Source organism: Phocoena phocoena, chromosome 3, assembly GCF_963924675.1.
Source record: "Phocoena phocoena chromosome 3, mPhoPho1.1, whole genome shotgun sequence".
NCBI lineage: Eukaryota > Metazoa > Chordata > Mammalia > Artiodactyla > Phocoenidae > Phocoena > Phocoena phocoena.
This window is the reverse complement of record NC_089221.1, coordinates 56,301,958-56,327,972: the sequence shown is the minus strand read 5'-3', so window position 1 is coordinate 56,327,972 and position 26,015 is coordinate 56,301,958. Positions and strand designations below refer to the sequence as shown.

The following is a 26,015-nucleotide window of genomic DNA, read 5'->3' as shown; positions in this document are numbered from 1 at the left end:
TTTAAACAAGATATATCAAAAATAATCAGGGGTACTTAGCAAAATGCAACCACATTAAAATTTATTTTACTCACCTGTTTTCTCCAAAACATTGATTACTTCCTTTGAACACACCTGTTTTAAGAAAATTTACAAAAAAAAATTAGAAATCTATTTGTCAAATAAAATTAATTTTATTTCCTTCTTTCTTTCTTAATCTTATTTCCTTCTTTCTTTTTTAAGTAAAGAAAACCTATATTTCCCAGAAAGCTAGGGTCAGACATGTTTTATGGGAATTCTACAAAACATTTATGAAAAAGACACTGCAACTATTATTTAAATTATTCCACGGCATAGCAGAAGAGGGAAAGCTTCCAAATGCCTTTTATAAATCAAGCATCATATTGATACCAACTAACCAGTCTCAAATCAGTGCAAAAATATCAAATGAAATATGACAAGCATAATTTAGCAGCACATCGAAAGACTAAAACATCACGATCAAATAGAGTTTGTTTGAGAATTCCCTGGCGGTCCAGTGGTTAGGACTCCACGCTTTCACTGTTGAGGGCACGGGTTCAATCCCTGGTCAGCGAACTAAGATCCCACAAGCTTGGAGGCACAGCCAAAAAAAAAAAAAAAAAAAAAGTTTGTTTCAGGAATACAAAGATGATTTAATATTATAAAACATATTAATAAAAATCAACAGATCTGAGGAGAAAAATAATATCATCTCTCTATTTGCAGGAAAAGTGTCCAATAATATCATTCTTAAAAAAAACCTGTAGGGCTTCCCTGGTGGCGCAGTGGTTGAGAGTCCGCCTGCCGATGCGGGGGACACGGGTTCGTGCCCCGGTCCGGGAAGATCCCACATGCCGCGGAGCGGCTGGGCCCGTGAGCCATGGCCGCTGAGCCTGCGCGTCCGGAGCCTGTGCTCCGCAACGGGAGAGGCCACAACAGTGAGAGGCCCGCGTACCGCAAAAAAAAAAAAAAAAAAAAAAAACCTGTAAAATTGGACAGGCATTTTCTTAACACCGTAAAATACAACTATTGCAATCCGAAAGGCAGCATCCCACTTCATAAACACTGGAAGTATTCCCATTAAAGTCAGGAATAAGAAAATGTTGTCCACTATCAGGACTATTTTCTGATTTTTTAAAGTTATATTACCCAATATAATTAGAAAAGAAAGAAATTAAAGGTGTAAAAAGCAGAAGAGAATAATTAAAATTATATTTGCAGATGATATGACTGTTTACTAAGAAAACTCAAGAGAACCAACTGAAAAATTACTACACACAATGAGGGTAATTCAGTAAAGCTCTCTAGATTAAAAAGAACTCAATGATAATAGCAACAAAAAAGATAAAATTCTTAGATATAATCCAATAAGAAATGTACCAGATTTATATGAAGAAAAACTTAAAATACCCCTGAGAGACAGACACAAAAGAAGTCTTAAACAATTGGAAAGACACACTGTGTTTCTAGACAGGAAGATTCAACATCACATTTATGATGTCAATTTTCTCTATGTTCATCTGTCAACTTAGTATGATCCTAACACAAGTACCAATAGGGTTTTTTTCTTAAGCTCTGAATAAGCTAATTCTGAAATTAATATAAACTTTAAAACATATAAGCAGACTTCCCTGGTGGCACAGTGGTTAAGAATCCGCCTGCCAATGCGGGGGACACAGGTTCTAGCCCTGGTCCAGGAAGATCCCACATGCTGCTGAGTAACTAAGCCCATGTGCCACAACTACTGAGCCTGCGCTCTAGAGCCTGCAAGCCACAGTTACTGAAGCCTGCGCGCCTAGAGCCCGTGCTCCGCAACAAGAGAAGCCACTGCAATGAGAAGCCCGCGCACCACAATGAAGAGTAGCCCCCGCTCGATGCAACTAGAGAAAGTCCGCACACAGCAACGAAGACCCAACACAGCCAAGAGAAAAGAAAAAACGTAAGCGACTAGGAAAAACTTGGAAAAAGAAGAAAATTGTATTGGGGGATGGGGAGAGGGACAGACTATCCCTTTTTTTTTTTTTAATTAATTTACTTCTGGATGTGTTGGGTCTTCGTTGCTGCGCGCAGGCTTTCTCTATTTGTGGAGAGTGGGGGCTACTCTTCTTGCGGAGCACGGGCTCTAGGCACGAGGGCTTCAGTAGTTGTGGCTCACGGGCTCTAGAACACAGGCTCAGTAGTTGTGGTGCACAGGCTCACTTGCTCCGCGGCATGTGGGATCTTCCTGGACCAGGGCTCGAACCCGTGTCCCCTGCATTGGCAGGTGGATTCTTAACCACTGCGCCACCAGGGAAACCCCCAGACTATCCCTTTTTAAGATAGTAAAGCACTTAAAAGCTACAATAATTAAAACAGTGTGATACTGGCCCCAGAACAAATAGGTAAATCAATGAAGAAGAAAGGAAAGTTCAGGAATATGCCCAAATATGTATGGAAATTTAATATCTGACAAAAGTGGAATTTCATTTTATTTTTTTAAAAATACACCTTTATTTTATTTTTTGGCCACACCGTGCAGCATGCAGGATCTTAGTTTCCTGACCAGGGATTGAACCCTTGCCCCCTGTGGTGGAAGCTCTGAGCCTTAACCACTGGACCGCCAGGGAAGTCCCCAAAAGTAGAATTTTAAATCAGCGGACAAAAGATGAATTATTCAATAAATGGTGCTGGGACAGACGAATAGGCATCTGGTGAAAATTAAGTTGGTTCCACTGTTCTTAAAACCAAAATAAATTCTATACAAATCAATAATATTAATTAAAAGAATTTATATTAAATTCAAGGTAGACCTTCAATGTATAACACACTCCATAAGCTATACATAAAAAGAATAATAGGGACTTCCCTGGTGGCGCAGTGGTTAAGAATCCGCCTGCCAATGCAGGGGACACGGGTTCGAGCCCTGGTCCAGGAAGATCCCACAGGCCGCGGAGCAACTAAGCCCGTGCGCCACAACTACTGAGCCCACGTGCCACAACTGCTGAAGCCCGTGTGCCTAGAGCCCGTGCTCCACAGCAGGAGAGGCCACCGCAATGAGAGGCCCGTGCACCACAAGGAGTAGCCCCCGCTCACTGCAACTAGAAAAAGCCCGTGCGCAGCAATGAAGACCCAACGCAGCCAAAAATAAATTAATTTTTTAAAAAAAGGCTAATAAAAAAAAATTTTTTTTTTGGCCATGCTGCACGGCTTGCGAGATCTTAGTTCCCCACCAGGGATCGAACCCAGGTCCCAGCAGTGAGACCACCCGAGTCCTAACCACTGGAATGCCAGGGAATTCCCCAAAAGACTGATATATCTGATTACAGAAAAATAAAAAGTATTTGCATGTCTATCTAAGTACAGTGTATATACATTCTAGCATTTAAAATTATAACTTTGGCTATTTATAAGCAATTTTTTATCGTTAAAATGCTGAAAACAGTTTAGAAAATAAAAGCCACAAACAGGCCCAAGAGGCACTATACATACTTTTCTTATATATTCAGTCACATCAATGTATATCTATCATTTTTTAAATGGCCTATTTTAAACTGGTGACCTAGTTTTGCATATAGTGATGTACTCTGATCTTTTTTCCATGTCATTAAATATACTTTTAAAATAAAATGAAACAGTGTCTGCATGGAATGCTGACAAAATGTTGAAACAGGATGACTGATACATAGGGATACATTATACTTGCCAGTCTACCTTTTTAAATGTTTGAAAACTTTCACATTAAAAAGTTTAGCAGAAGAAGTCTGTATGAGAAAAATCACAAAAAGTAGAATTAAAAGACAACAATCTGAGAAAAAAAAATTTGCAACTCATATCACAGACATACAAAACAGAGAGTTCCTCCAAATCTACAAGACAAAGATCAACAAACCCAACTGAAAAATGGGTAAAGAGTATAGAGTCACGTCAAAGGAAAGGAAATACAACTGGTTCTTAAGCATATGAAAAGATGTTCAACCTTACTCATAAGAAATTAAAAACTATTCCAGGATACCACTTTTTAACCAATCAGATATGGCAGAATACACCGCCTCTGTTGTCTACTATCATCTAAGGACTACTGGTCTTCAACTGTCCCTTAGAGAATATAGATTCTAATTTTTCCATAGTGTTGTTCTATAGTGTAGTAACTTATGATGATTACCAGAAACAAAAACAAGAGGGTGCTTAAGAAACTTACAACACAGTGGCTGGTAACTGAATCTGCAGTCAGGTGTCCCTGAGGTAGTGACGACTGAGCTAAAGAAGTCTGTGTTTTGCAAGGGAATGTTTCATAAATGAAGAAACAGCAAAAGAAAAGCCTGGGACATGAGGAGTACGGTGCATTTGAGAAACTGAAAGATGGTCAATATGGCTAGCGAGGCAGAGACCAGCACAAGATGAGATTAGACACAGAAAACAGCCAAACAAAAACAGTGGCTTAGAGGTTCTGGCTTTATTCCTAAGAGCAACGGGAAACTTTAAGCATTATGATAATGGTAGTGATGATATCACTATTACCATTTTACACAGCAGGGAACTCATTCAGAGAAGTGAAGAATCTTGCCTAAGATCCCACAGCTGTTAAGTGGTACAGCCAAAATCCACATCTGTATGATGCTTTCAGCTTAATTTTTAGCCAATGACACTGAGCTGGGAATGGGTTTTCTGATTAATATCCATCAATTTTCACCTAGAACTGGTTGAAAGTAAAAATCCAAAACTGGTTTTATCTGGATTATTTATGGTAAAAAGTATTAGAGCTATCTTTTTTTTTTTGCGGTACGCGGGCCTCTCACTGTTGTGGCCTCTCCCGTTGCGGAGCACAGGCTCCAGACGCGCAGGCTCAGCGGCCATGGCTCACAGGCCCAGCCGCTCCGTGGCATGTGGGATCTTCCCGGACCAGGGCACAAACCCGTGTACCCTGCATCGGCAGACGGACTCTCAACCACTACGCCACCAGGGAAGCCCCTATCAACCACTACGCCACCAGGGAAGCCCCTAAGAGCTATCTTTATATAAAGAGTCTAAAGGAAAAAGAAAAATAGATCTGTTAAAATATGGCCGTCTTACTTGCTTAATGATTCCATCTTACCTCAGAGGTATATTTTTGACAAGCATCTCTTAAAGTGAGTGAACTTTTTTTGGCAGGAGGAACATGGTCACTTTCGTCAAGCCTACAGTGAAATCTCTTCCTAGATACAAGATCCAAATTAGCAGGAGGCTTTTTGGAATCATCTCTTCCAGAATTAGATAAACACATGTCATCCTGACCAGCTGAAGTTACTGGAAAACTGATACTGCATAGAAAATACACACACATTAAATTAGTTATTTTATGAGGTTAAAGCCTGAGCTATTTCAATGAAAACTGCCAAAACACTTCAAAGTAACTAATATATACATGGCCATGGCCACAAAAATGTTAGTTTTGAGCTCCATTCATACTTAAAAACTCACAACTTAAGTTCCATAATATTGAATTAAATCTGAGGCATAAAAATAATGTTTTCTTTGTCAGTAAAGTTAAATTTTAGTCTAAAATGTCTCTTCCTAATATAAAAGGCTTCAATTTCTAATGTTACTTGATAGACAATAAAGCATCTTAACCAATGACTATTAAAATACAACTTAAGAATTCTACAGCAAAGAATTAAAATAAATATCAAAAATATTTTAAAATGTATCCTTTGTACTATTTTTGCAACTTTCTGTGAATGTATATTTATTTCAAAATTTTAAAAATATATAAATGTATACAAAGTAACCTTTAACAGATGCTATTTTATGATTCAGATTGCTCAATTTTTTTAGCTTTCAAAATACTTAAAATGCCAACAAAGTTTCATACAAAAGTATTATATTATACATTTAAATGGCATCTTTATCAGATATAAAATCAGTAATTTCTTCTCTAATTTACCACATAATTACTAAATAAGATCTCCATGACAATTACAAATAATGTTGGTGAATGGCTTGTTCAATCAATACTATTCAATTCATAAAGCACCCCTACCCCGTAGCAAAAACAGTTTAGTTGATTCATTACCTCATGTCCCCCCTTTCTTCTGTATTCACTGATTTGACCAATATGGGGGCTGGCAGTAAAGGGTTTGGCATTAACTGCATAGTGGTATCAGCAAATTCTTCTACTGCATTGGTTGGGATTTCCACCAGAGTTAAAATGAATGCTTGTTCATCCTCACCTTCTTGATGTACATTAGCAACTAGATTCATTATCAAAGTTTAAAAGTTAGTAATGAAAAGCTGAACCATGAAATGACAGAAAATCATTAATTTATTTCACTTCTAAAACGTCTCATGACAACTTATCCCGAAGAATAAAAAACTAAATTTTACCCCTCAAGAAACAAATAAATAAAAATTTCGTAAAGGATAAAGATGATTCACTATGGAGATTTATAATTCCTTTTTTTTTAAGATTTATAATTCTGAATAACAAAACTTATATACAAAATACTTCAAGTTTTTTTGTTTTTTTAATTTAAGGCCAACATAGACCAACAAAAACTGCTTTGTTTTTCCATAGTCAAATGGGCAATAAAAAACATACTATTAGGTTCTAAGGCTCTACTGAAGCAGATTATCATACCTGTTAGGTCTTGAGGATTGTTTATATTCTCTTGTTGGACTTCTGGAATACTACACTGCCATAAAAAATTAAAATGAAAGAGTGAGGTTGACCAAATCTCAGTTTTAAAAAGTTTTCCTGACAATGTGATACTGTGAACAGTTATTGTTTCAAAAGTCAACAACTTATCTAACCTATATAAAGAATTTTTCAAGTGTTTTGAAACTTTTAGTTGTACCAATAAAATTTTGATTCCTTTAAATAAACACATATATATACACAAGGGAATTATGACTAAATTGTTAAATACGTGTAGGCTATGAAATGATTTTTGAAGTAACAGAAAAGGGAGATCCAAACACTTCAAACTTCTCTCTATCCCCATCACAGCAGCCACTGTACCATTAGTAGGTGACATGTATATGGAAGCAAACTGGTCTCCTTGCCCCCAGCATGGCTCCCTCCAATCTGTTTTCCACAAAACTGTAAACATTGTTTTCTCTCAAATGCAATTCCAATTGTAATTCTCTACTACTTAAGATCTTAAAACTTTCACTTTGCAACCAACAATGTCAGTAATTGACTCAGGCAAGAATCATCAATGCATACTAAATTACTTACTAAGTGGAAAAGATGCAATTATAATGGAGAAAACTGGTAGGTACCATTTTACCCAAGTGATCAGTCAGCAACACCAATAATGGGAAAAACCAACATTATGTGTCCCCTGATATGATGCAAAAGAAGAGCAAAACATCACCTATGTAGTACTCTTGCAAAAAAAAAGTTTAACCTGAATCTAATAAGGAGGAAGCAGTAAAAGAAATCCAGATTATAGACTAACTTGGACTCTTCTAAAATGTCAAGTACAGAAAAGAGGAAAAAGGGCAAGAGGACTACTCTAGATTAAAAAAGTAAGAAGAAATGACAGCTAAATGCACTGTAAGAGGTTTGGTTGCAACTGTATATTACACATTATTATTAAATCAATGCTAGGTAGTATGGTAATACTGAGTGTGGTAATGGTATTGTCATTTTTCTGTAAGAGAATATCCTTGGTCTTAGATACAAGCTGGAGTATTTGTGGGTGAAGACTCATGTCTACAACTTACTTTCTGATGGTTTAGTTGTTTTAAAGTACCTACCAAGATGGAGAGCAACACAGAGAGAAAATAACATTTAGAGCTAGATATGCACGCAAATGAGGCAAAATGTTAACAGATTTCTATGTAAGATTCGTGCAACTTTTCTCTAAATTTGAAATTATTTCAAAATAAAAAGTAAAAATTAAAAAGTTGGGTGGTAGGGGAAAATCCCATAACTTTGGATGTAACCCAAACTCCTTAGCAAGCCATAAAAATTCATTTTATGATCTGTCCCCAGGCTACCTAACTTCATCTCTAAGCACTTTCTTCATTTATATTCCACTCATAGCTACTTATACAGTCCCTGAGCATGTCATACTGTTTCACACTTGTTCTTTGTACATGTTCCTCTCTCTGTAACTGGCTAATTCATACTTGTTCTTCCAGATCAAGGATTTGCTCAGTGCTGGGTGCACATTAGAATAAGCTGGGGAACTTTAAAAAAAAAAAAGCTAATGCCTGGGCTCTGCCCACTGCCCCCACCAGATTAGTTTCGCTGGTTTGGGTTGAGGGCCACTCCAACTGAGTCTCACACAACTCTCTTTCATAACACCTATCAGACTGAGTTTAACCATTCATTTACTCACCTGTTCCTCACAAGGTTGTGTTCCAAGTATCTCACATAGTATTGCACACGCAACATCTCAATAAACACTTGCTCTGAGAATGAACTTCTCAGACCCAGGGGCTAAGAAGCAAGAGTTCTCTCTGTACAAAACACTTCCTTTTTCAAAGCCTTTACAACAAAGCTAGATATTGGTTATTTTATCTCTATGTTCCAGAGAATAAAAACATATTCAATACATTCTTGCAAAGGCAAAATTATAGGGAAAGAAAAATGGTTGTCAGGGGTGGGGGGTGGAGAGAAGGAGTAACTAAAAAGGACCCTGGAAAAGTTGGGGAGTGATGGAATTGTTCATGTATTGGTTATATGATTATAAATGTTTATGAAAATCTGTAGAACTGAACACTAAGAAGGATAAAGTTTATTGTGTGTAAATTAGAACTTAACGTTTTAAATAAGGAATAAACAGCTGGCCACCCCGTTATATTTTACATTCTTTTACCTCTGGCACATGAAGTATAAGCACACTGTCTCCGTTAGAGTCCTTTTCCAGGGGCTCTTCGACAGAACTCTCACCAAGACCCATACCCAAACCAAGTGTGTGGGGCATTGACTCAGACGAAACAACAGGAGCAACTGAAGACAGCTGAACCTCTGCAGACCTCCCTTCTTCATCTTCATCTCTGAAAGACAGATTAGTATGTATCTGAAATCAAGGAGACAACCACAGAACTATGTTTAAAGCTAGGTATGTCAAAGTTCATCTAATTTAATGGTTTTCAAACTTTTAAGATAGATTTAATGCAACCGAACAAATTCTTACAGCTACTGCTTATGCCTATAGTTGACAAAGAATATAAATCAAATCCCAGAATATCTTTCCTCTTTTACCTTCCAGTTAGGCGTGTTTCTTGTGAAATACTGGTTTCTTCAATACCGTGTACAGATGCCAATTTGCTCTGCTCCTTACTCTCTGCTGTTGTAACTGATTCAAGGTTTTTATCTTCTAATTCTCTCCCTTTAGAAGCATTTTTCTCAGTTTCTTAAATAAAAAATACATTTAAAATATAGCCCAAAATAGTAAAGTCAAAATCTCCATATTAGAAACATATTCTGTTTTCAAAGATCACTACATAGTGGCTCTTCCAAACTTCCCTTAATCCAAAAAGCAAGCTTATTCACATGGCAAAAAGGTGGTCTGGGTCAATTACACTTTTTAACATAAATGAGATAATTAACGAGTTTGCACTGCACATATTTCACTCCTGGCAGCCACAGCTATTGTATCTCTACTTCACTGTAATAGCAGTATAATCAGAAACCCATATACAGAAGAGGTTTAGAGGTGGGTACACATGAGGCCTGGCTGGTTCCACCTTGGGGGAAGTGTTGGGGAGGGAGCTGTTCTGTAATGAATAATGTCAAAAAGCGGAAGAAAATGACGTTTGTATAAAAGAAGTAACTGGGGTCTGCAAACTGAGAGACCTTCCGGGTACCGATCAAGCCAAAGTAATGAATTAACTAATTGAACCACAGGAATTGTTGGCTAAAAGAAAATCCCAGGGATCAAGAACCCCAAAACAGGGAAAAGATGATGCTAACCATCCAGATCTTCTACATAAGGGGTTGAATATAATCTAGGCAGCCTACCACTTACACTGCTTTTCCTGCTCCCACTAGTACCCTTGGGACCTTGGCAGGGAGGGGACATGGAAAATACAGTGAGGCTATTGAGAAAATGAAGTAAGAGCACTATGCAATCATACGGAAAGATTTTTTTTCAATATATTAATGTTTAAAAACAGCACTAACATATAAAGAACTCAATAATAAAAAGACAAATAACTCAATTCTAAAATGAGCATAGGGACTTCCCTTGCAGTTCAGTGGTTAAGACTCTGCCTTCTAACATAGGGAGTGCGGGTTTGATCCCTGGTCGGGGAGCTAAGATCCCACATGCCTCACAGCCAAAAAAAAAAAAAACCAAAACAGAAGCAATACTGTAACAAATTCAATAAAGACTTTTTTTTTTTTTTTTTTTTGCAGTACGCAGGCCTCTCACTGTTGTGGCCTCTCCTGTTGCGGAGTACAGGCTCAGCGGCCATGGCTCACGGGCCCAGCCACTGCACGGCATGTGGGATCTTCCCAGACCAGGGCACAAACCCCCGTTCCCTGCATCGGCAGGCGGACTCTCAACCACTGCGCCACCAGGAAAGCCCTCAATAAAGACTTTAAAAATGATTCACATCAAAAAAAAAAATCTTAAAAAATAAAATAAAATGAGCATAGATCTTGAGAGACAGTTCTCTAAAGAAGATATGCAAATAAGCACATAAAAAGATACTCAACATCATTAGTGAACAGGGAAATGCAAATCAAAACCACAATGAGACACCGCAGAAATACAAAGGATCACAAGAGACTACTACAAACAACTATATGCCAATAAAATGGACAACTTGGAAGAAATGGACAAATTCTTAGAAAGGTATAACCTTCCAAGACTGAACCAGGAAGAAACAGAAAATATAAATAGACCAATCACAAGTAATGAAATTGAAACTTCAATTAAAAATCTTCCAACAAACAAAAGTCCAGGACCACATGGCTTCACAGGCAAATTCTATCAAACATTTGGAGAAGAGCTAACACCCATACTTCTCAAACTCTTCCAAAAAATTGCAGAGGAAGGAACACTCCCAAACTCATTCTACAAAGCCACCATCACCCTGATACCAAAACCAGACACAGATATCACAAAAAAAGAAAATTACAGGCCAATATCACTGATGAACATAGACGCAAAAATCCTCAACAAAATACTAGCAGACAGAACCCAACAACACATTAAAAGGATCATCCACCATGATCAAGTGGGATTTATCCCAGGGATGCAAGGATTCTTCAATATAAATCAAATGTGATACACCATATTAACAAATTAAAGAATAAAAACCATATGATCATCTCATGAGATACAGAAAAAGCTTCTGACAAAATTCAACACCCATTTATGAAAAAAACTCTCCAGAAAGTGGGCATAGAGGGAACCTACCTCAACATAATAAAGGCCATATACAACAAACCCACAGCAAACATCATTCTCAATGGTGAAAAACTGAAAGCATTTCCTCTAAGATCAGGACCAAGACAAGGATGTCCACTCTCACCACTACTATTCAACACAGTTTTGGAAGTCCTAGCCACGGCAATCAGAGAAGAAAAAGAAAGAGAAGGAATCCAAATTGGAAAAGAAGAAGTAAAACTGTCACTGTTTGCAGATGACATGATACTATACATAGAGAATCCTAAAGATGCCACCAGAAAACTACTAGAGCTAATCAATGAATGTGGTAAAGCTGCAGGATACAAAATTAATGCACAGAAATCTCTTGCATTCCTATACACTAACAACAAAAGATCAGAAAGAGAAATTAAGGAAACAATCCCATTTACCACTGCAACAAAAAGAATAAAATACCTAGGAATAAGCCTACCTAAGGAGGTAAAGACCTGTACTCAGAAAACTATTAAGACACTGATGAAAGAAATCAAAAATGACACAAACAGAGAGATATACCATGTTCTTGGATTGGAAGAATAAATATTGTCAAAATAACTATACTACCCAAAGCAATCTACAGATTCAATGCAATCCCTAGCAAATTACCAATGGCATTTTTCAGAGAATTAGAACAAAACATTTTACAATTTATATGGAAACACAAAAGACCCCGAATAGCCAAAGCAATCTTGAAAAAGAAAAACGGAGCTGGAAGAAACAGGCTCCCTGACTTCCAACTATACTACAAAGCTACAATAATCAAGACAGTATGGTACTGGCACAAAAACAGAAATATAGATCAATGGTACAGGATAGAAAGCCCAGAGATGAACCAACACACCTATGGTTAACTAATCTATGACAAAGTAGGCAAGACTATACAATGGAGAAAAGACAGTCTCTTCAATAAGTGGTGCTGGGAAAACTGGACAGCTACATGTAAAAGAATGAAATTAGAATACTCCCTAACACCATACACAAAAATAAACTCAAAATGGATTAAAGTCCTAAATGTAAAATCAGACACTATAAAACTCTTAGAGGAAAACACAGGAAGAACACTCTTTGACATAAATCACAGCAAGATCTTTTTTGACCCACCTCCTAGAGTAATGACTATAAAAACAAAAATAAACAAATGGGACCTAATTAAACTTAAAGGCTTTTGCACAGCAAAGGAAACCATAAACGAGACAGAAAGATAACCCTCTGAAAGGGAGAAAATATTTGCAAACGAAGCAACTGACAAGGGATTAATCTCCAAAATATACTAACAGCTCATGAAGCTCAGTATCAAAAAAAAAAAAAACAAACAACCCAATCAAAAAATGGGTGGGGGCTTCCCTGGTGGCGCAGTGGTTGAGAGTCTGCCTGCCGATGCAGGGGACACGGGTTCGTGCCCCGGTCTGGGAGGATCCCACATGCCGCGGAGCGGCTGGGCCCGTGAGCCATGGCCGCTGAGCCTGTGCGTCCGCAGCCCGTGCTCCACAACGGGAGAGGCCACAACAGTGAGAGGCCTGCATACCACAAAAAAAAAAAAAAAAAGGGCGGAAGACCTAAATAGGCATTTCTCCAAAGAAGACATACAGATGGCCAAGAGGCACATAAAAAGACGCTCAACATCACTAATTATTAGAGAAATGCAGATCAAAACTACAATGGGGTATCACCTCACACCGGTCAGAATGGCCATTATCAAAAAATCTACAAACAGTAAATGCTGGAGAGGGTGTGGAGAAAAGGGAACTCTCTTGCTCTGTTGGTGGGAATGTAAATTGATACAGCCGCTATGAAGAACAGTATGGAGGTTCCCTAAAAAACTAAAAATAGAACTACAGTAAAACCCAACAATCCCACTACTGGACATATACCCTGAGAAAACTATAATCCAAAAAGACACATGCACCCCAATGTTCATTGCAGCACTATTTACAATAGACAGCACATGGAAGCAACATAAATGCCCATGAACAGATGCATGGATAAAGAAGATGTGGTACATATATACAGTGGAATATTACTCAGCCATAAAAAGGAACGAAATTGGGTCATTTGTAGAGATGTGGGTGGACCTAGAATCTGTCATACAGAGTGAAGTAAGTCAGAAAGAGAAAAATATTGTATATTTTAATGCATATACATGGAATCTAGAAAAATGGTACTGATGAACCTATTTGCAGGGCAGGAATAGAGACGCAGATGTAGAGAATGGACGGACATGTGGACATGGGCGGGGGGGCAAGGGGGGGTAGGATGAACTGGGAGATTGGGACTGACATATATACACTACCATGTGTAAAACAGATAGCTAGTGGGGACCTGCTATATAGTGCAGGGAGCTCAGCTCAGTGCTCTGTGGTGACCTAGATGGGTGGGATGGGGGTGGGTGGGTGGGAGGGAGGTCCAAGAGGGAGGGGATATATGTATACATATAGCTGATTCACTTCGTTGTACAACAGAAACTAACACAACATTGTAAAGCAATTATACCCCAATTAAAACACACACACACACACACACACACACACACACACACACAATGAGATAGCACTTCACACCCACTAGGATAGCTATACTCAAAAAGACAAATAATAACAAGTGTCTGGGAGGACGCAGAGAAACTGAAACCCTCACTGAATGTTGGTGAAAATATAAAATGGTGCAGCCACTTTTGTAACAGTTTGGCAGTTCCTCAAAAGGTTAAACACAGAATTACCACATGACCCAACAATTCTACTTGTAGGTATAAACTCAAGAGAAATAAAACTATATGTCCAAACAAAAACTTATAAATGACTGTTCTTAGCAGCATTATTTATAATACTCAAAAGTTGAATATACTAACCATTGAATTGTACACTTTGTTTTTTCCTTTTTTTATGGCCACTCAGTACAGTTTATGGGATCTTAGTTCCCTGACCAGGGATTGAACCCGTGCCCCTGCAGTGGAAGCGTGGAGTCCTAACCACCGGACCACCAGGGAAATCCTGATTTGTACACTTTAAATGGGTGAATTCTATGGTATGTGAATTAGCTCAAGATATGTTATTTTTAAGAAGTGCTGAATAGTATATATGATACAGTATACATGTATTTTTGTTCTTGCTGAAAGGAATATACATGTGTATACATATATATGTATGTGTGTATGTATATATATGGGTGCTTGTGTGTATATACACACACCCTTATTTAGATGCATATGTGTATAAAACATTTTTAGAAGTCTACAATAAAAACTGACACTGGAAATGGGATTAGGGGCTGGGAACCAAGAGGGAGGTTTTAAAATTTTTGACTTTTGGGTACTGTCTTATTTTTTGCCATATGCAATGTATGCCTAAGAGATGTTTGCTTGAGTATTCATGTATAAACACACACAGAAAAAAATATATATGAAGAGAAAGTTTGATCAAGTAAATATAGTGAAAGGGTAATAATTAGTGAAACTAGTTGGTGGGTTTATGGGTATTTATTTTATGGCTCATTCTACTTTCTGTATGTTTTAACTTTTTAATAGTTAAAATAATTGTAACAACTGAATATTCCATTTGAAATGCTAATGAAATTTCTTGGGTCAAAGTAATTTTGTAACTTTCAGGGGAACAATAAAGTTTACCTCTTTGAATTTCCACTTCTTCAGTTACAAACAAACTGGGAACTTCCCGATGAGCACCAAACCTGCTGGTCCCTAAAATTTTCTTAAGATTTGGCTTAGGCTTGGCAAATCTACTTCTCATTCTCAAATTACTGGTCACTTCTGAAGTTGTCCTAGAAAGAGATGGGAAGAAAGAGAAATTAATCAACTGTGTAAGAATTCTCTCAGGATTCTGTGTAAGAATCTGGACCATGTCTGTAAAACTGGGACTATATTTACATAAAATTGTTTCAATAATGCTTAAAACACCCACTGTGGTAATTTTAATATGCAAACCATTAAACTAAAATCAAAATCTGCTAAACCTTACTTTAAAGGGTGAAAAATTAGCACTGCCCACCTTACATTTATTTGTTACTCAAAGCTATTGGTCAAATTGATGGTTGGTTTATATATATTTATTAATTGAACACTAATTTATTTTGTAAAACTCAAAAAACAATAATAGTTTAATAAAGCAAAATAAACCTGGACGATATAGAGTTTTCCTTTACTTCTTCCATTAAACCAATTTCTTCTTTAGTACTTTGTTCATCCAATATAATCTTGTTTTCTTCTACTGATGGAGATGCACTACGGATAGGTGAAGAAGGTTCCTGACATTCATGAACAATTTTGAGATTCGTATTATCTGGGCAAAAAGGAATATGGGTTTTATCGTTTGAATGAACATCAGGAAGTACACATACTCCTATTGCAGAAAAAAAACAGAAAATTAAAATTGACCAAATACAAACAGATGTCCAAATAAATCCTTCAACATGCAGCAACGGTAAAATTCTATGTTATTTTTATTTTATTTTATTTTATTTTTCTGGCCGCACCACGTGGCATGCAGGATTTTAGTTCCCCAACCAGGGATTGAACCCGTGCCCTCTTCAGTGGAAGCGGGGAGTCTTAACCACTGGACCGCCAGGGAATTCCCTAATTTTTTTTTTTTTTTTGAGTAAACAATGTGTTAAAGATTTATTCAGTTCATTAGGAGAGGACTAGCAGAATGATAAAATGGGTAAAACACATTTGAGAAACTATCTATGTTATTTTTAAAGTCTGCTCTTTTTGGCTCCAAGTTTAAATTTATGACCTCATATTTCATGCCAGAGATTTGACATGTGCTAAGTTTAATAATTCTTATAGACTGAAACTTTTCTGTTATTATAATTAAAAATAAATCTTTTTGTTACTTTCAGTAACTATATAACCTCAGATGAATTTCCAGATAGGATTATCTTCATTTATAATTTTTTAAAACCTGTATTTTACATTCTAGATATTTGTGACAGGCTACAATGCGATACTCTGCCATTGAAAAAGGAGCCCTATAAGGAACACAAATCAGAGACTTTCCTGATAAATATACAGTTATGCGCCAAGAAATCTGACACTTAAAACAAATGGCAGGTCACTCATCAGCAGTTAAAATGATTAACAGGATTATAAGTAACATGATTATCCATTTAATGTAAAGTAGAAGGTACTTTGATAGTAAAGGCCATAAGCCGAAAATAAAATACTAAGAGTCTGGGTTGACATATTTTTTGGCTCAGTCCAAACTAACAGAATAGTCTAAACTAAATTATCTCAATAACTAATATTGCCCCTTCATACTGTATTTGACTGTCATGTAATTGTGAAGACTATCTAAAGCAGTGGCTCCTTCACTAAAGAAGCATGTGTGAAAAGATCAGTGGTCAAGGAGTTCAGTTAACCAATGATGTTTATGATGATAAAGGTAGAGGATTCACTAGATTAACTATTCTACAAATACAAATTATCCTTAATAAACCCAGTGCACTATATGGAAATGGAGGCCATTAGAGGGCTAAGTAAGTAGTAAGTAGGATGGATCAATGCATACATATTACCTTTTCTGGAAAAATAACACAGTGATACCAACTTCAAACGTAAAAGGCAGATATCCACTTAATATTCAAATATGGGTATATTTCTTAAAAGTTGGATTTTAAAGGTTTCTTTTTTTGGTAGGACTTATCTTTTATTCTTACCATCACTCTGTTCTGTACTGATCTCTGACTGCAACACCAGACCTCCCATTGTAAGTAAAGTTATGGCAGCTTCAGTGCTTCCATCGTTGGTACCTTGTGAAAAAAACCAGATCAACATTAAAACAGAAAAATGAATCGGGAAATTTATGTTTGGTTGCTTAGAAAAGAATTTTAATTTAGGTGTTTATCCTCTAGTAACAAGTTTCAAAACCCTCCATACCACTAACCTCTTACTAGGGTAGTGTTTCATTCAGCTTATATACTATAAATAGAGCATCAACTGTTGACTTTTACTCACTGAAAATGCCTCCTTCTCGTTAAATAACTTAATACCTTCAAAGGAAAGACATCTGTGCAAATCAGAGAAAATAAATACTTCTTTATCAAACATTTAATCACTCTCTAAAGTAGCATTCCAAGAACCCAAATTTCTCCTGGAGATAACATATTCAAACTGCTGGATCTTTTCATTCAATTCTCCAGCAAACTGACTCATTTACTAATTACCACCACTATTAAATCACTCTGTTCGTTGGTGTTAACCAAGTATTTTTAGCTGTTTCCTTATTAACCGTTACCTGTTTCAGCTTGGGAATGTTCACCTGTGGTCATTTCCTAAAAGAGGAAAAGAAAAGTAATAGCTTAGGTATTTTCCCAAACACATGTTCCATATCTCAAAGCACTACATTTTACAGGTCTTTCTATGCTTTTGGTTACAGTGGAGTGGAAATTTATAATTATTCATAGAATTTCATAAACAAGAACAGAAATCATTTAAAAGCCAAATATTTTCATCTCTTGCTCCTTCTTTTACCTTTTGCTTGTATTATATGCAAATTTTAATTCTGATCATATGCAACAAGCATCTGCCTTTCTTACTTCTTCAATTTCATAATCCTTCAACTTTAGTCACATCTGCTGCTAGTTTTGACTCAATGGAAACCAAGGTCTGAACAATATCACAAGTTTTTTACACTACTAGGTGGCTTAAAAATTAAATGAATTTTAATAAATTAAGACGTTATAGGATCTATGTCCAGCATGACAGCATGAGGAGCTCTGCTGACCCTCTCCCCAATGAAACTAGTAAAACTTATTAAAGAACCACCATTTAAAGCCTCTGGAAATGGTCCTAAGGGCGTAAGATGCACATATATTCGATAAAATTGTTGAAAATTCAGTAACAAAGGTGAAAGTCTGTGGTATTTGAGCTAAGACTGCTCTCTCCCTCCTTCCAGCTCAGTGAGGTAGACTCCACCTCAGACTGCTGCGGCCAGGAAAACAGGGTCCCTTCTCCCTGAAGGCCCCATTTGGAGGGCTTTCAGCTCCTAATACCACAAGAACCTGGTGTCAGATTCATCAGAGATAATAGGCCAGTATCTATTATGAATATGGACAAAAGAATCCTCAGTAAAATACTAGCAAACTGAATCCAACAACATATAAAAATTATATGCCATGGGGACTTCCCTGGTGGTCCAGTGGTAAAGAATCCACCTTCCAATGCAGGGGACGGGGGATCGATCCCTGGCCGGGGAACTAAGATCCCACATTTCGCGGGGCAACTAAGACCGCGTGCCACAACTACTGGGCTCACGTGCCTCAACAAGAGAGTCCCCGTGCCACAAACTATGGAGCCCACGCACCTTGGAGCCCATGTGCCACAACGAAGACCTGACACAGCCAAAAAAATAAAGAAAATAAATAAATATCCAAAAAAAAAATTATGTGCCATGACTAAGTAAAATTTATCCCAGGGATGCAACTTTTGGTTTAACATCCAAAATTCAATCAATGTAATACATCATATCAATACAATAAAAGACAATTACATGATCATCTCAAGAGATGCAGAAAAAGCATATGACAAATTCCAACACTCTTTCATGATAAAACACTCACACAAACTAGGAACAGAATGGAACTTTTTCAATTTGAAAAAGGGCATCTATGAAAAAAACCACATCTAACATCAAACTTAATGATGAAAGACTGGATGCTTTCCCCTACTTTTATTCAACATTGTACTGGAGTTCTAGACAGGGTAATTAGGCAAGAAAAGAAATAAAAGGCATCCAGACTGGAATGTGTTATAAACTGAATTATGTCTTTCAGAAAGATATGTTGAAGTCTTAACCCCCAGTACTGTGAAGGTGACCTTATTTGGAAATAGGGTCTTCCTAGGTGTCATCAAGTGAAGATGAGGTTATAGTGGATTAGAGTTAGCCTTACTCCAATAAGACTGGTGTCCTTATAAGAAAAGAAACACAGACACGCATACAGGGACAACACCATGTGGCAAAGGAGGCAAAGGTTGGACTTGTGTTGCCACAAGCCAACGAATGACAAGGAATGCCAGCAAGTGCCAGAAGGTTAAGAGAAAGGCCCAAGATGATTTCTACCTCAGAGCCACCAGAAGCACCCATCACCAGGGGCATCTTGATTTTGGAATTCTAGCCTCTAGAACTATGACAGAATAAATTTCTGTGGTTTTAAGCCACCCAGTTCGTGGTACTTTGTTACAGCAGCCCTACAAAAGTAATACAGAAAGACAGAAGTAAAACTATCTCTATTCACATATGCCATGATCTTATATGTAGAAAATCCTAAGGAATCCACTAAACTATTATAACTAATAAATGAGTCCAGCAAAGTTGCAGGACACAAGACCAATATACAAAAATCAAATGTATTCCTATAAACTTGCAATAAACAAACCAAAAATGAAATTAAGGAAACAATTCCATTCACAATAGCATCAAAAACAACAATATACTTGAAAATGAAGTTAAGGAAATGCAAAGCTCATACTCTGAAAACTACAAAACACTGTTGAAAGAAATCAAAGAAAAGCTAAGTAAATGGGAAAATATCCCATGTTCATTGACTGAAAGACTCAAACATTGTTAAGACGGCAACACCTGCTCCCCCAACTGATCTACAGATTCAATGCAATCCCAACCAGAATCTCAGCTGATGTCTTTGTAGAAACTGACAAGTTGATTTCAAAATTCATATGGAATTGCAAGGGACCCATGATAGCCAAAACAATCCTAAAAACAGAATAAAATAGGATGACTTACACTTATTAATTCCAAAACTTATTACAAAGCAACAAATCAATAGAGCCTCACCAGCATAAAGACAGACAAATAAATCAATGGAATAGAATTGAGAGTCCACATATCTGCAGCCAACGAATTTTTGACAAAAATAAAAGACAATTCAATAGGGAAAGAACAGTTTTTTCAAAGAAATGGTGCAACAACTAGATAGTCATATGCAAAAGAATGAAGTGGGACTCTAATCTCACACCATATAAAAAATTAACTCAAAATGGGGAGAATTCCCTGGCAGTCCAACAGTTGGCGCTTGGTGCTTCTACTGCTGGGGGCCCGGGTTCAATCCCTGGTCGGAGAACTAAGATCCTGTAAGCTGTGTGGTGTGGCCAAAAAAAAAAAAAATTAACTCAAAATGGATTAAAGACTTAAATGTAAAACAGAAGTAAATCTTCAGGACCTTGGCTTTGGGAAAGGATTCTTAGATATGACAACAAAAGCATGAGCAACAAAAGAAAAAAAATAGATAACTGAAGTCCAAGTACTCTAAAGCAGTGGTCCGCAACCTTTATGGCACCAGGAACCGGTTTCGTGGAAGACAATTTTTCCATGGATGGGGGAGGAGGGCGGATGGTTCAGGTGGTAATGAAAGTGATGGGGAGCGATGGGGAGCGGCAGGTGAAGCTTCACTCGCTCACCTCCTGCTGTGCGGCCCGGTTCCTAACAGGCCACGGACCTGTACCAGTCCGCGGACCTGTACCAGTCCGCGGACCTGTACCAGTCCACGGCCCAGGGGTTGGGGACCCCTGCTCTAAGGAAACCATCAAGAAAATGAAAAGACAACCCACAGAATGTGAGAAAATATCTGAAAATCACATATACGATTAGGAGCTTGTATCCAGAATATAAAAAAATTCTTACAACTCAATAAAAAAAAGACAAAGAGACCAAAAAAATTTTTAAATGGGCAAAGACTCAAAATAGACATTTCTCCAAAGAAGACATAAAAATGGCCAATAAAAGCACATGAAAAGATGCTCAACGTCATTAATCAATAGAGAATGCAAATCAAAACCATAATGAGGTACCATTTCACACCTACTAGGATGGTTAGATCCAAAAAACCAAATAAATATTGTCAGGATGTGAAGAAATTGGAACCCTCATACACTGCTGGTAGGAATATAAAATGGTGCAGCAGCTTTGGAAAGCCGTTTGCTAGTTCCTCAAAGGATTAAACAAAGTTACCATATGACACAGCAATTATACTCCTAGAAAGGTACCCAAGAGAAATGAAAACATATGTCCATACAGAAACTTGTACACAAATGTTTATAGCAGCATTACTTATAATGGCCAAAAGATGGAAACAACCTATATGTCCATGAACAGATGAATGAATAAAGGAAATGTAGTATATTCATATGGAATATGATTTGACCACAAAGAGGAATGAAGTACTGGTACATGCTGCAACATGAATGAACCTTGAAAACACTAGACTAAGTGAAAGAAACCAGGCACAAAGGACCATACTGTGTGTATATCTCCAGAATAGAGAAATCTATAGAGACAAAAAGTAGATCATTGGTTGCCTAGGCCTGGGGAAGGCTGGAAGGAAATAGGGGAACAACTGCCACTGGGCATAAGACTTCTTTCTGAGGTGATGGAAATGTTCTAAAGTTGTGTATATAGCTGTAAATACACTAAAAGCCATTGAATTATATACTTGAAATGAATGAACTGTATAGTGTATGAACTGTATCTTAATAAAACTGTTTTTGAAAAAGTTGTAACTCTTCATTTACAAAAACAAGATAAATACCAACTAAATAAGGAAGAGTGCCAAGCAAAAGGCAACTAAATATGTTTTAAATAATTTACATTTAGTATATATTTAATGCATCAGAATTTTAACATAAGTCTATGAAGATATTGAGCTACGCCCACACACAGGAGTCTATGCTTTTCAAGTCAAATATAAAAATCTATGAATTATTCACTAGTTTCTACCATTCATACTTACAGCTCCTAGAAATAATAGAATAATTTCTATCATACTAGTTAAGAACCATCTGTAAACCTAAAGCTTTCAAAATAAACTTAGTCTTTTGAAAGTAAACAAAGAATTAAAGACAAAACATATTAAAATGGATGCTTACAATTGATAATGCATTCAGATTTTCTTCTTGTTTCATTTCCTCAGTAGTCAAATCTATGTTTGATGAGAGCTGATGTTCAACAACAGCTATGCATCCTACATCTGGGATATTCATGGGTATTTCAAGCTGTCAAAATGAAAAGTTTCATTATTTCATTTTGGCATACCATCACAGAATAACAAAATGAATCATAAAATAAAATATTAAACTGAAGAAAGAATTCACATTTATACATGATTTAAAAAACTGAAATATAGTAATTCTTAAACTGATTGACATCAACTGGGCAAAAGTGAAACATTTAATGTTTTTGAGGCGTCTGTGATTCCTACAAACAATAAGCAAAACTTCCAGAGCTAATCTACTTAGTACCTAGCATTGCATTTTCCATTATCCCCAGTTTGTCCCAAATTTCCCCCAGTTTCTCTCATCAGTCTGTCAACATTTATGAAATGCTTCCTAAAAACTAGAGGGCTACAGGTACAAGAATACAAAGCTCAATAAGACAAGTCGGTCCCTGCCTGCAAGGAACTCACAATCTAAGAAACACAGACATGTAATCAACTATACACTGCTCCAAGTGCTATCATAGAGATGAGTTGAAAGCACTTAAAAAGATTTATCACACACATGACCCACCAAGGCAATGACTCTCTCCCACAACCCCAAAACCTGTATGATTCTTCATAGCGATGAATGGCCATGTAAAATAACGAGTCCAACTCACATTTACTCTTCATTTAGCAGGCTTATTTCAAAGATCCCTACAGTCTGGGGGTTAAAAACACTAAAATTTATCTCCTAGACTATAAACAAGGGAGTCCGGCTTCTATTCCCTTATTAACAGAGAGATGAGTATAAAAGACTGTGATTCAGTAGAAACTGAGCAGTCAAGTTTGAAAATCTACCTTTGAGACGTTTATTATAGTAACACCTATGTGTTCTGTGTCTGTCTGCTCAGATGCAATTAGAGAAAAATCTTTGCTAATATCCTATAGGCCTGGGATGAATTTTAAAAGTTCGAGTGATTTGAAAAGACAAAATATTTTCTGAAAAGCTGGGATTGGGGAGATAATGGGAATATTCTAGGTAACTGAAAGTTGGTTCTGTAAGCACTACACAGTTTCAAAGCTTTATCTTTTTAACAGCTTTATCTAGATATAATTTACATTCCATACAATTCACCCATTTAAATTGTATAATTCAATGTTTTTTGGTGATGGAAGCACAGATACATGCAACCATCAACATAGTTACTTTTAGAACATTTTCATCACTTCAAAAAAGAAACCCTATACCTACTCCTTTAACTCCTCATCTCCAAATCTCTAAGCAACCATTGATCTACTTTCTGTCTCTATAGATTTTCCTATTTTGGACATTTCATATTAATGGAATCATATAATATGTGATTTTTTTGTTAACTGGTTTCTTTCACTTAGCATAATGTTTTCAAGGTTCATGTTGAAGTATATATCAATATTTTAGATCCCTTTATGATTTAATAATATGCCATTGCATTTCAACGCTTTTTAAAGGGGACATTTTCTAACATATAAACAAATTTCCGTGCCTTAGTAAACTGGCCATTAAGAATACAATTTAAGCTTTCCTTGCTCAATTATTATAATCAATGCTATTTAAGAAGGCATTCTGTGGGGCTTCCCTGGTGGCGTAGTGGTTAAGAATCCGTTTGCCAATGCCAGGGGACACGGGTTCAAGCCCTGGTCCGGGAAGATCCCACATGCCGCAGAGCCACTAAGCGCATGTGCCACAACTACTGAGCCTGTGCTCTAGGGTCTGTGTGCCACAACTACTGAAGCCACGTGCCACAGCTACTGAAGCCCGTGTGCCTAGAGCCCGTTCTCCACAGCAAGAGAAGCCACTGCAATGAGAAGCCCGCGCACCGCAACAAAGAGTAGCTCCCGCTCTCCGCAACTAGAGAAATCCCGTGCACAGCGACGAAGACCCAACACAGCCTAAATAAATAAAATAAATTTTTTAAAAAAGGAAGGCATTCTGTATTAATTCAGGGATATATCCTAGAACCTGATTTTCAGAAGTTAATTTCTAGTATTAGTTTTCATGAGCAATTTGCCTTTCACCCAAAGAAATTGTAAAATACAAAACATACAGCTAAATGAATTTTCATGCAGTGGTAACCAGCCGTCCTTGCACAAAATTAACTTTCCTTTTACCTTTTATTGGTTTCAACCAAAATTTAAATTCATTATCTTTACTTTGAACTTTAATTACAAGAAACCACTTCACATCATTTTTATTTAGCTTCAACCATTCCAACTAACTTTATAACATTTAGCATGGTATTATTAACAATGAATAAAAAAAGGTGAGTTTGGAATTCTATTTGTAATTCAAATGGCTTTTGAATCTACCATGAATACAAAACTGATTCAGATATGATGCTCTATAAGCAAAATAAGTTACTGAAAATTGAGGCAGAACAGAAAACTTTGAAGTTACAAAGTTAGACCAAGAGGCAAAAGAGTAAGGAGCTTTCATAATAAAGTAAATTGACAGGCTTCCCTGGTGGCGCAGTGGTTGAGAGTCTGCCTGCCGATGCAGGAGACACGGGTTCGTGCCCCGGTCCGGGAAGATCCCACGTGCCGCAAAGCGGCTTGGGCCCGTGAGCCATGGCCGCTGAGCCTGCGCGTCCGGAGCCTGTGCTCCGCAACAGGAGAGGCCACAACAGTGAGAGGCCCGCGTACCGCAAAAAAAAAAAAATAAAGTAAGTTGAAGTAATATGTTCCTCTACCTCAAATCCATTAGGATGACTACTATCAAAAAGAAAAAAAAAAAACAGAAAAAACAAGTGTTAGTAAGGATGTGGAGACATTAGAACCCTTGTACACTATTGATAAGATGGTAGAATAAGGCAGCTGCTATGGAAAACAGTATGGGGGTTGCTCAAAAAATTAAACATTGATTTACAACTTACTATATTATCCAGCATTTCCACTTGCAGAATTGACAGCAGGGATTAGAAGAGATATTTGTATACCCATGTACATAGCAGTGTTCTTCATAATAGCCAAAAGTTGGAAGCAACCCAACTGTCCACTGACAGAAGAATAAACAAAATGTGGTACTGTATATACTGAACGGAATATTATTTAGCCCTTAAAAAGGACATCCTGGACTTCCTTGGTGGCACAGTAGTTAAGAATCTGCCTGCCAATGCAGGGGACACAGGTTCAATCCCTGGTCTGGGAAGATTCCACATGCCGCAGAGCAACTAAGCCCGTGCACCACAATTACTGAGCCTGTGCTCTACAGCCCATGAGCCACAACTACTGAGCCTGTGCACTACAACTACTGAAGCCCGTGCACCCTAGAGCCCACGCACCACAACTGAGCACACGTGCTGCAACTATCAAAGCCTGTGTGCCTAGAGCCCGTGCTCCACAAGAGAAGCCACCGCAATGAGAAGCCTGCACACTGCCACAAGAGTAGCCCCTGCTCACTGCAACTAGAGAAAGCCCGTGTGCAGCCAGTAGACACAATGCAGCCAGAAAAAAAAAAAAGAGACATCCTGACATATGCTACAGTATAGATGAACCTTGAAAGCATTATGCTCAGTGAAATAAGCCAGTCACAAAAAGGACAAATGCTGTATGATTCCACTTACATGAGGGACCTAGAGTAAGTGGTTGCCACAGGCTAGAGAGGAGGGAATAATCAGAATTATTGTTTAATAGGTACAGAGTTGTAGTTTTTCAAGATGAAGAAAAGTTCTGTGGATGGATGCACTTAATGCCACTGAA

General features: G+C 37.4%; 1 protein-coding gene across 1 annotated transcript in view; it reads right to left on the bottom strand.

The window, feature by feature from the left end:
- The window catches only part of BDP1 (B double prime 1, subunit of RNA polymerase III transcription initiation factor IIIB), an 86,201-nt gene that overhangs the window by 7,403 nt on the left and 52,783 nt on the right, over positions 1-26,015 (bottom strand). The window contains exons 26-37 of the mRNA XM_065873651.1: positions 22,231-22,356; positions 17,588-17,624; positions 17,010-17,102; positions 16,897-16,899; positions 15,472-15,694; positions 14,965-15,116; positions 9,173-9,323; positions 8,784-8,964; positions 6,593-6,647; positions 6,029-6,215; positions 5,072-5,276; positions 75-114 (exon numbers count right to left, since the gene is read on the bottom strand). Of these exons, the coding sequence (XP_065729723.1) occupies positions 75-114; positions 5,072-5,276; positions 6,029-6,215; positions 6,593-6,647; positions 8,784-8,964; positions 9,173-9,323; positions 14,965-15,116; positions 15,472-15,694; positions 16,897-16,899; positions 17,010-17,102; positions 17,588-17,624; positions 22,231-22,356 (1,453 nt within the window). The remainder of the gene's footprint in view (positions 1-74; positions 115-5,071; positions 5,277-6,028; positions 6,216-6,592; positions 6,648-8,783; positions 8,965-9,172; positions 9,324-14,964; positions 15,117-15,471; positions 15,695-16,896; positions 16,900-17,009; positions 17,103-17,587; positions 17,625-22,230; positions 22,357-26,015) is intronic.